The sequence below is a fragment of the Oreochromis niloticus genome, linkage group LG12, assembly GCF_001858045.2.
Source record: "Oreochromis niloticus isolate F11D_XX linkage group LG12, O_niloticus_UMD_NMBU, whole genome shotgun sequence".
NCBI classification, from domain to species: Eukaryota; Metazoa; Chordata; class Actinopteri; order Cichliformes; family Cichlidae; genus Oreochromis; species Oreochromis niloticus.
The window spans coordinates 29,898,597-29,910,043 of record NC_031977.2 but is presented as its reverse complement, the minus strand read 5'-3'; the positions used below and the strand labels follow the sequence as shown (position 1 = coordinate 29,910,043).

The 11,447-nt window shown below is 37.0% G+C and overlaps 1 protein-coding gene across 1 annotated transcript; it reads left to right on the top strand.

Annotated features, from left to right (window-relative positions):
• The first annotated feature begins 1,283 nt into the window (after positions 1–1,283).
• On the top strand, positions 1,284–9,629 carry nipsnap1 (nipsnap homolog 1 (C. elegans)). The gene is made up of 10 exons (XM_005473612.4): positions 1,284–1,520; positions 4,318–4,445; positions 5,070–5,115; positions 5,475–5,569; positions 5,922–5,992; positions 6,259–6,399; positions 7,241–7,272; positions 7,393–7,487; positions 8,502–8,585; positions 9,134–9,629. The coding sequence occupies exons 1-10, from the start codon at positions 1,474–1,476 to the stop codon at positions 9,196–9,198; spliced, it is 804 nt and encodes a 267-aa protein (XP_005473669.1). The 5' UTR covers positions 1,284–1,473; the 3' UTR covers positions 9,199–9,629.
• Positions 9,630–11,447: the final 1,818 nt, after the last annotated feature.

The window sequence follows — 11,447 nt, the reverse complement described above, 5'->3', positions numbered from 1 at the left end:
TCTTAATGCATACACCAACTACATGGCAGCGCTTGTAGACATGGTCAAGATGACCTGGTGAGGGTCAACCTACAGAATGAAAAAGAGTGGGGATTTAAGTGATTTTGAACGTGGTATGGTTGTTGGTGCCAGACAGACTGGTCTGATTTTTTTTTTAGAAACTGCACTGGAATTTTCCTGTATAATCCAAGGATTTCAGAGAGAATGGTCAGGAAAAAGAGAAAACATCTCATGAGCATCAGTTCTCTTGGAAAAAAAAACATAAAACTGAGCTATGCAGAAGAGCATCTAAGAATTACATAACAAGTTAAACCTTAGAGCAGATGGACTACTGCAGCAGATGACCTCACCAGGTGCCACTCCTGAAAACACAAAACTAAACGCCAAAATTGAACTAAAGATCAGAAAATCATTGTCTGGTCTGGAAGTGTGACATATGCAACATGAAAGCAATCCTGCCTTATATCAATGGTTCAGGCTGGTGGCAGTGGTGTGGGAGATATATTTGGACCACTTATCGCCAAATGAGCGCCAGCTGGTGGTAAGGGCTCCCAAACACCACACATGCTATTGTTGCTGACCATGTTCATGTATTTATGTAGGGTGACCATATTTTGATTTCCAAAAACGAGGACACTTGGCCCAGTCATGAAGAACTTTAAGAATACTGTTTGCTTAAAGAAAACTTTAACATATTTAAACGATGCCTTCTGTGTGTGGTTAATGAATAGTGAAATAAAAAATGTCATATAGGCTTTTACAAGTCAACAAGCGCAAAAAAAAGAGGACGGTTGGTCACTCTAATTTATGACCACAGTGTACCCATCTTCTGATGGCTGCTTCCAGCAGAATAATGCAAAATATTACAAACTTTATATCTCAAACTGGTTTCTTGAACATGACAGTGACTTCACTGTACTCAAAAGGCTTCTCCAATCACCACATCTCAATCCAGAGCATCTTTGAGACTTGGGGAATCAGCAGGTCCACATTGTGCAGCCGATAAATCTGCAGCAATTGTGTGATACCGTCATGACATTAAGGACCATTTCTACCATCAAGGTGTACCAAACAAAGTGACTGGTGTAATTTATATTTCATTTTTAATAATCCTGAAATACAGGGAAGATACGTACCTCAATAATTATAAACTTCAGGCTGTCTTGTGACTATTGTACGCGTTTAGTTCTTCATTTAAACGCATATATTTAAAGCACAACATACGCTGATCTACTGGATATTAGATAAAACTGAACTTTTGGATTAAAAACGTAACGTGTGACGTAGGATCAACTAATTGGGTCTGATCGATTGTGCATGTGCGCTGGCTCGCTCTTTCACGTGCGTTTTTCAATCTGTGGCTAGCTGACTAGGTTAACGTGACTAGCGGTCACATCACACACACACATAGGTAAACATTAACCAGCACAAGTTGTTTGCGTGTCAAAGAAACTTTTTGCTGGAAAGAAGAACATGGCGACAACTAGGTCTGTTCAGGCTAAAGGATATTTGCTATACAGGTAAGCTATTTCTGTCAATCTGCACGGAGCCAGTAGGTAAACCAGTTTTTGCAGATAAAGGAAAACATGTAGACCCATTTAAATAAATGAATTGTTAAAGCAGCAAATGGCATACGGTTTAAACATTTTTTTCGCTATTCGATATCTTTTTTATGTTTTGCTCATGTGTAAATGTTTTCAGGCATATTGCATATGGATATATTGTATCTCTACATTATGTTCCTATGATACTTTTATATAAGAAAACACACTGTTTTTCAAACATGTTTTGATCACTTGGAGGACCTCTGAACTTTGCCCTGTCTGAACTTTTTTGCCTCTATAGGGTTACGTAACCACCACTAGGATAACTGGGTCCCAACAAACTGAACATGGGGCCGATAGCATGTTGTGTATGACACGTACTCGTCTGAGAGTAGGATGATCAGATGTCTCTGTTTATGTTGGACAGCACAGCTCTCCCCTTTTCTTTTTTTCTTTTTAATCCATTGTCCCACATATTGAGCCAGTGCCGCACTGAGAAATCCTAAGCTTTGCTGATTTTGGTAAATATGGTGGAAAGTACCACAAAGAAAATGAAGTGACAGTTTATTCTGGCAAATACAGTGTTTGTCTGGATGCGATTTTTTTGTTTGTTTGTTTGTCTTAAACAAGAGAAAATATGGCGTGTTGTGACAGAGCATGTGTGTGTCATAATTGGCTAAAATTATCAGATATTGCTCAAAAACTTACTGAAATCCAATGATCATTACCAGATAGAGCAGCCGCGGAAATAACTATTAAATTAAAAGAGAACGCAAGAGTATATAAAGCATGAGGCATAAGAACAAACTTCAGCTGTAATCCCCTATTGTATTTACTTAGAAAGAAGTAGGAAAGTTCGCATTTAAATGTAATTTGTTCAGCTTTTACATGCTAAAAGCAAAGCGGGATACCTGCACAGTTGATTCAATTCAATTCAATTCAATTCAATTTTATTTATATAGCGTCAAATCACAACAAAAGTCGCCTCAAGGCGCTTTATATTGTACAGTAGATCGCACAATAATAAATACAGAGAAAAACCCAACAATCATATGACCCCCTATGAGCAAGCACTTTGGCGACAGTGGGAAGGAAAAAGTCCCTTTTAACAGGAAGAAACCTCCGGCAGAACCAGGCTCAGGGAGGGGCGGGGCCATCTGCTGCGACCGGTTGGGGTGAGAGAAGGAAAACAGGATAAAGACATGCTGTGGAAGAGAGACAGAGATTAATAACAGAGATTAATAATATGCATGCATGCTTAAGTTGGATATGGAAAATTCCAACTATTTCCCCAACATTGCTGACATGTCCCACATTGTCCCACACAAACACAATGTTTTACCACATTTAGTTTTGTGGGATCTGGTCAACTTTTATTTAGCATATGATTTAAATATTTCATGTCAGTGCAACTTTCCAAACTCCTTTGCTAAGTTAATATAATGAGCATAAAAAGGATCTAAAGTTTAACCTTACGTTATCTTTGTACTTTTGTGTATAGCCTTTAAAACAGTTTTTAAATATTAGATATGTTTCTGTATTGTCTAGGGGGGAAATTCAGAAATTTCTGTAACATTATAATTGCATTTCCTTTTATTCTTGGTCATTTTAGCCTTATCCACCCAAACTTTGTGGCTACTTGCAAGTTTCTACCTTTGGTCACACAACTCCACAAGACCCACGATGACAGCCTTTATCAGAACCATTCAATAACAGCCAGATTTTAGAAATTATCTGTCCTGCGGTATTGATTTTAGAATTTTAGAGCCAATGAAAATGTTGTCTCACTATATGGGATGGGGAACAAGGGATGAAAATGTTGTGCAGTTCCACACAAAGTGGGTCAACAGGTTACCATATTTTTTGTGCCTCCATCCAGTACGCATTTGTTCTGTCACTGACTGAAATGTTATTCAGAAAACAAGTCTTTGGCTTATTATATGCTTTGTTATTGTTGATAGGGTGCCATGGGAAATGCATTTTTAATTATAGCTCCCAATTAAAGCCATTGGCCCATGGGGTTATTAAAAGAAACGTCCCACTGACCTTGAAAGTTTTAGGACTTTAGAATGACGAAATAAAGCAAAAGACTCAGCAGATGACTTTGCAAGTACTAACTTGAAACATAATATGGCTCCCTAATCCATTAGTGGGGATACACCAGCCATACAGTATGAGACAAATCCAGGATTTGAGGTTAATGTGACATTGTATTAAAATTGTAAGTTTTATAAAGAATTATGAAGAATGAATTTCAAATACAGCTGAGTTTAAGTATGTTTGTCAATTTTACGGTCACTTTTCTTAATAGAATTGCTGTTTTACTGTTTGGAATAATTCATATCACCTGTACTTATTCTCTTCTTTTCATTGGAACACCTTCTAAAAGTACAGCTTTAACAGATTGAAGTTTTACTTCTCTGCTATGTGGGGCAAGAAACGGCTAGGTTAATATTCAAATACCATTTGGAGCCTCTTGGATAGTTACAATAGTTCTAAAGTGAAAAATATTCCCCCTTTATCCACTCCAGAGTGGGTGAAATAAAAAAGTTTTATGGTTGAAGACACAAGCTGTGGCATTCAGCCCACTCACTCATATAGTATGCATATTTTTCATATCAAAGAATATTAGCATGACTATCTTTTAGCCCATATGTCATGCACATCTCCATGTTCCTTTTTAAGTTTTTCTTTTTTATATTGACAACTTCTGGGTTTTTATGTTTTTGCTCCGAGCTTTTGTGAAACTTTCTTTCATCTTGTTTCTGTGTAGGAGGTTTTCAGAGAGCAGCGACAAAGGCTGGTTCCGATCCTTATTTGTGCACAAAGTCGATGCCAGAAAAGATGCTCACTCCAACCTGCTTTCAAAGAAGGAGACCAGCAACTTGTATAAGATTCAATGTAGGCCTACACCCTTTTACTTACATAAAAGCAAGGGTTTAGTTTCTGTAAGTGTTGGGTTACAGAAGGCCAAAGACAAGTGCCTGCGATACACTTACATCACATTATTGTGACATGGAACCTGTATATGTGTCTCAAAAGTGAAATAAATCATTTAAATGAAAGGCCTTATGACCTGAGAGAAAACTGAAAACAACATGAGAGATTAAAATGGGGCTCCACTGCAACAGCTTATGCATACACAAAACACTGACAGCAACAAGTAATTCTAAGATAAGATGATGTCTCATGCCTGTAAACTTTAGTGACATCTGAACAATTTGTCTGGTTTTCTTTTAGTCTGCCGAGGTAACCGTTTCTGTCTCTCGAACAGAAATCTATCATTCTCTCGGGGCTTTGATCTTTTGTGTTGCGTACATCACACCGCACAGGGATTTCAATTTGAACACTCTATCAGCCGTTGCCTATAACCTATTGCAAGTGAATCAGTTTTGTATATCAAGTCTTTGCTGAATCGGAGTGTGAAATTACTTTGTTGAAGAATTTGAATGTTGCTTTTATTTTTTATTTTTTTTAAATGCATCCATTTCTGATGGGTTTCTCTCTGCCTTTTTTCTTTTTCAGTTCATAACGTCAAACCAGAATGCCTAGAAGCATACAACAGTCTGGAGTAAGTGTTTTTACTGATACATTTGAAACATTTCCTGCATCTCTGTCAGTCAAGTTACGTTTTTCAGTCAAGTTACGTTTTTCAGTGCTTTACTTTCTTTGGGTTTCTTTCAGTAGTGCAATAGAAAGTGTGCTGGGTCAATAAATCAAGATATGGTTTGAACAAAGTATTAACTAATGATATAAATGTATTTAATTGTGAAAAAATGAAGTGAAAATACAGCTGAGTTTATATCTTGTATGGATTTTTATTCTTCCCGACTGCCCTCTAGTTGGTTTTTAAGATAAAGTGAGAGCATGTCCAAACAGCATACACCTTCATTAACTTGTATTTTTTTATTCATTTTTTGCTGGCTTTAGGGCTGAAGTGCAGAAAAGGCTTCACGAGGACCAGGACTACCCGTGCGAGGTAGTTGGAAGCTGGAATACCTGGTATGGAGAACAGGATCAGGCTGGTAAGCAGTAAATGCAAAAAACACCTTGGACTGATCACTGCTGCTGCGTGTAGATGGTTGGACATATTTTTTTTTTCTGTGTCAAGTTCCCATAAAACACATTATTTCAGTGGCTGACTTTTTGCAGAGCTTTGCAGACACACAAATGCTACCTGATGACTCACAACCAGCACTTCACCTTCTGCATATATAATATATTAACGTGATCATTTAAGGGTATCGTATACATAAAGGCAGTCTGTAACTAAAAAAAGTGATTGCATGGTGATGGAGGTTCTATATCTCTTAGTTGTGTGGGTGGCGTCAGACCTTATGCAGTGCTACAGTGACATCTGCTGTTGTTTTTCTGCAGTGCATCTGTGGCGATACAGAGGAGGCTACCCAGCTTTGACTGATTGTCTGCAGAAGTTGAGAACCAACAAGGCAAGCTGTGACCTTTTTAATCATCTCTTATTCAGTCTACATTGCATATAATACATACAAGGCCTTAGATTCTCCAGGGGAAAATTGCTTATTTTGTTTTTTTTCTGTAAGAATTTTCTTTAAACGTTAATGTGCCGTTTCTGTGGAGGAAAGGCATTTCAGAGGTGCTGGGTTTTTTGTTTGTTTGTTTTTTAAGATACAAAATTAATCAAAAATAATATTAATATTCACTTAGGGTTAAAAACAAACATTTCATCCCTTTTTAGGAGTACTTAGAGTTTCGTAAGGAGAGGGCCAAAATGCTGCTTTCAAGACGAAATGAACTTCTTCTGGAGTTCAGTTTCTGGAATGAACCCCTTCCCAGACAAGGACCAAACCTCTATGAAATGCGCACCTATTACCTTAAGGTATCTATTTATGCTAAACATTCTAAAAATGCATAACTTGAATGTATGTGAGCGATACACCATAAATTCTATTTGATTTGTAGAAAAACTGACACAGCCGTCTGTTTCTTTTCCCTAGCTTCACTTTTATCTTCAGTAACTAAAAAGCTTGCAATATTGTTTAGAGATTAGGTGGCTGACTCAGCCCTTTAACAATATCCCATCACATTAACTTGAGAAATTATTTGGTTGATCATAATCCATTTGCACAGTGAAGTGCTGTCAGGCCTGTTCTGTTGCATTTATTTGAATCTGAACAGCTCTATGCGCTTCAGAATTCATCCTGCTAGTTCTGGATCTACATTTAACAAAATCTAGATGTATTAGCGTATGTACTGTTCATTCAGTAAACAGTAATAATATAACTTTGGTAATCCTGTATAACTGTCTGTACAGTTTTTATAAAATCATTACATAACTAGCATTTTCAGCTGCTTGTTGTCTTGAACAAGTAATGCAATTCTCATCTGTTTGAAGTAGTCATGTTTTTTTCACCTCTGGCCTATTCTACAATTTTCCCCGTTCCAAGGTTTCCTGCGTAATTTCAGCTCACTTATTCAGACCTGACTCACTGAATTGAAGAGTGTCACAAGTGGAGAGAAGTTCAAAAACAGCTATGATAAAAATCTGTTTACTCAATGCTCCGGTTCTTCTTGCATGCAGGCTTGTGACACCCAGAGTTCTCTGATCAGTTAAAAAAACACGTAGCTATGAATAATAGATAAATAGTGCTTTCAGTCTTTCAGTTCTATGGAAATATGATGGTGGTATGATTCTAATTAATATTTTACTTGTGCTTCAGCCAGGAACCATGATTGAATGGGGCAATCGCTGGTGAGACACGTTGAATTTATTTAAACATATGTCATTTGTCTGAATCTCTTCCAGTGGAAGTGAAAATATCAGAAGTGTTTCAGTGATCTTTATACTAAATAAGATAATGTTTTGTAACAGGGCGAGGGCAATCAAACATAGACAAGAAAACAATGAGGCAGTAGGCGGTTTCTTCACACAGATTGGCCAACTCTATGTTGTTCATCACTTGTGGGGTGAGTAATTAAGCACTCTACACTTAAAACATGCCTGTAAGATGAGGTGATTGACTGCTGTATGTTAAAATGTCTGACAAGTTTGGTCTGGCTGAATTTCAGATAGCTGAATGCTCCTGTATACATTCTGTATTCTAATGAATTACTAAAGCTCAGTGTTACGGTTCCAACATAAGCCAGGTGTGTCAAACATCAACAAAGGATGATTTTACACTCGACATAACATTTGGACTTTTGATTGCATCTTGGAACAGGAAGCATTATATTGCGAGTCAATCAAAGTATTAAAGGTGTTTTATGAGTGGTTGTCCATATTTTTGATATCATCTGAACTCTGGTTCAGATGATATTAAAAATATCAAGCCTCTGGGCTTGAATCATAAATTTCACACATTTTTGAAGCCTGTATTATCTCAATGAAGTAAGGGCATTCAGCCAAAGAGCTATGTCAGTGTGTTTCTTTGAAATGACAAGAGCATGAGGAAATACTGAGACATATTGTTGTAATTGCAAATATTTTCCATAAGACATGTTGGGCTGTTTTATTCACTGATAGACAGAATGTACTAATACTTGAAACTCAAAACATACGGGAAGAAATGTTTGGGTGGCTTTTTTACGTTATTATTTAATTGTGGTCTGACATTTATGATCAAATTGACCCATATGTGACCCACGAACTACATGTTCTTACCTGAAATGTGGTAGAACAGGAGATTCACATCATGTACCGCATGTGCAGCCAATGAATTTGCAGTAACAGTGCGATCCTATTATGTGAAAATGGATCAAAATCTCGAAGGAATGTTTCCAGCACCTGGTTGAATCTGTGTGGTTAAGAATTGAGTTCTGATGGCAAAAGAGATTTGGCCTGATGTTAGCAAGGTTTAACTAACGAAGGTGCCAGTGACTGTAAATTTTATCCACACATAATGCAATATAATATGTGTGGTGGAGTTTTTTGGCTTTGCTTTTTTCATTGGAATTTCTTTTTTCTTTGCCGTCTTTTCATAGCTTATGAGAGCCTCCAGTCCCGAGAGGAGACAAGAAACTCTGCCTGGCGGAAAGAAGGATGGGACGTAAACGTGTATTATACAGGTAAGAAAGAAATGCTTCGCCCAGATGCCTTAAAAAAGAAAAATGATTTTGTCAGGGCTACTTTATACCTCATTGATTATTTTTACCTGCAATTATATTGAGCAAAGTTGAGACTCGTAGATCACAAAACTCTTTTAATCATAGTTGCCTACCAACAATTTTCTGCTGAAACGTTTAATGTGGTCGGTGTACTGGATCTGAAATCTGTATTTCTTTGAAGTAGGGCTAAAGTAAACCTTCAGTGTTTTCTTTAAATGTTTGCCACAAAATCAGAAAATTATATAATGCTGCCTCCCCTCCCCCATTGTTGTTAGTGATGGAGATGAAAGGGTTGCGGTAATAATAATAATTTAAAAAAAATCTTAATTTATTGGCCATCCATGGTAATATGAGACTTAAGCAGTGTGAGCATCAAATTATAAAATGATACTGCCCAGCTTGAAGAATTTTAAGAGCTGTATGTTTGTTGTTTGCTTTCCTGTTTGTTTATTATTACAATTGTAATTTTCAGTACATCATTTTCTAACTGTCTTTCTGTCTGTCCTCAGTGCCTTTGTTGCGAAGTATGGAGTCAAGAATAATGATTCCAACTAAGAGTTCACCTTTACAATGAGAAAGCGACTGAGACTGCAAATAATTCAATGACCAAATTTTACTTAACTTTTTGGTCTTACGAATTGTAGTTTCCATTTCTTCTGTATGACCTGTGTTGTTACTAAAAGCATTGAAGTAAAACTTCTGATTCCATGTTTGTGATATTGCCAAAGTCAAAAGTAGTTGTACAATTTCCAAGCACATTCAGTATAAAGAACCTGAAAAACCAAGATTTACAAGGGTTTAGATAAAACACGTGAAGGGGGGGAAAACACAAGAGAAAAAGAGTTTGTGCGTTACGGTGTTATTGAGGAATTTTTACGTTCTGATTTAGTGGAGTGAAGTGAGGTGTGTTTGCTCTATTTTGATCATTAATTGATGTAACGGAACACATATTGGGGTTTTTGTTTGTTTGTTTTCTTTTCCACAATAAAGATTTTTATGATAGTACTATTAAATGTACATGGATGACTTAATGAATGAGATCATGCTGAATTTTGCAACGGTGAATGTAAAACAACTGTTTGATTAAAAAAAAATAAAAACAAAAGCCCACCTCACTGATTGTACTTAAAAAAATTAAGTACATTTCAATTTTGCAGATTCAATTATAATTTAAAGTCAATGTGTAAAGATGTTACATAAATTAATACATTAATCTGGGATATTTTTTTGGGAAATAATAGGTGACCTACACAAAATATGATTATTGTAATATTTAGAATCAACATTAGACTGATGGAAAACAAAAGTATGGAAAACCATACTGTAGTCTTTTTTTCATAGACTAGCTATGTAAGTGTCATAAAAACCATGTCACCCTGAGCAACATCATTAGAGTTGCATCTCTTTATCTTGAGTAATTCTTCTCTACTGGATTAATCCTGAAATGCGAGTTTATGACTGACACTTTTCTGTTTATGAAAGTAACACCTGCGATCATCTGATAAATGAAAACATTATCATATAAGATCAGATCAATAAAATATGAAGTAACTATCAAGCAACTAGTCAGTGAGTTCACCTGTAGTCTATGGCCATTAAGGTCGCAAGAATTTTACTCAGAGGTCAAGTTCAACAAGCATTTCTTTATTGACCTTTGGGCAACGTTACTGAAATAGAAATATCCTTTATTGTCCCTAATTGGGGAATTCACATGTTCCAGCACCAAAGTGACAGGCAGATACAGATTCTCACAAAAGTAAAGAATATAAAATAAAACAAATGGACAGCACATGGCAAATTTACAACGTAACAAAAACAATACTGTATAGTTATTAAAAATATACTCAGACTCAAAGAAATGTGCAGCTGAGTAGGATGTTTTTGGGGTTTTGGTTGTTTTTTTTTACAGAATCAGTGATAGTGCTGTGAAAAGTGCTTAAAAACAACAACGAGAAAGTATTTACAGAACACTGAAAAACTGTACAAATAACAGCAGTGACGCAAACAACTTATTGTGTTCATTGGGATCAGTGATAGATACAAAGTCTAACAGCTGCTGGGAGGAAGGATCTGTGATAGCGCTCCTTTGTGCAGCTAGGATGCAGCAGTCTGTCACTGAAGGAGCTCTCCAGGTCTGCAACAGATTCATACATGGGGTGGGAGACGTTGTCCAAGATTGATTTATTTTGGCCAGAGTTCTTCTGCCTCCTACCACCTGCAGTGGGTCGAGGGGGCATCCTAGAACAGAGCTGGCCTTCCTGATGAGCTTATCCAACCACTTCCTCTCAGCTGTAGATAAGCTGCTGTTCCAGCAGACAACACCACAGAAGATGGCTGACGCCACCATAGAGTCGAAAAAGCTCTTCAGGAGCACACCCTGCACTCCAAAAGATCTGTTTTCTCAGCAAGTAGTCTGCTCTGATTTTTCTAGTAAAGAGTATCAGCGTTGTGACGCCAGTCCAGATTATTGTTCAGGTAGGGGTACACCCAGGTACTTATAAGAGTCCATTATCTCAATGCTAGTTCCCTGGATGTTCACTAGTGTTGGTGTGGTGGATCTGAAATCCATCACCAGCTCCTTGGTTTTCCCTGCATTGATCAGGAGATGATTCTGCTGGCACCAGGCCACTATCTGTACTCTGGGTCATCCTCAACTTTGATGAGGCCTGCTATGGCAGAGTCATTAGACAACTTTGGTAGATTTCAGCATGGGTAGTTGATGGAGGGGGAAAGCAGCAAGTAATCATATTTAAAATGATACTGATATTGTTTTGTTTACACTCTCTTATGAAAAAAAATGTAAATAATTGTAATAATAGTAAT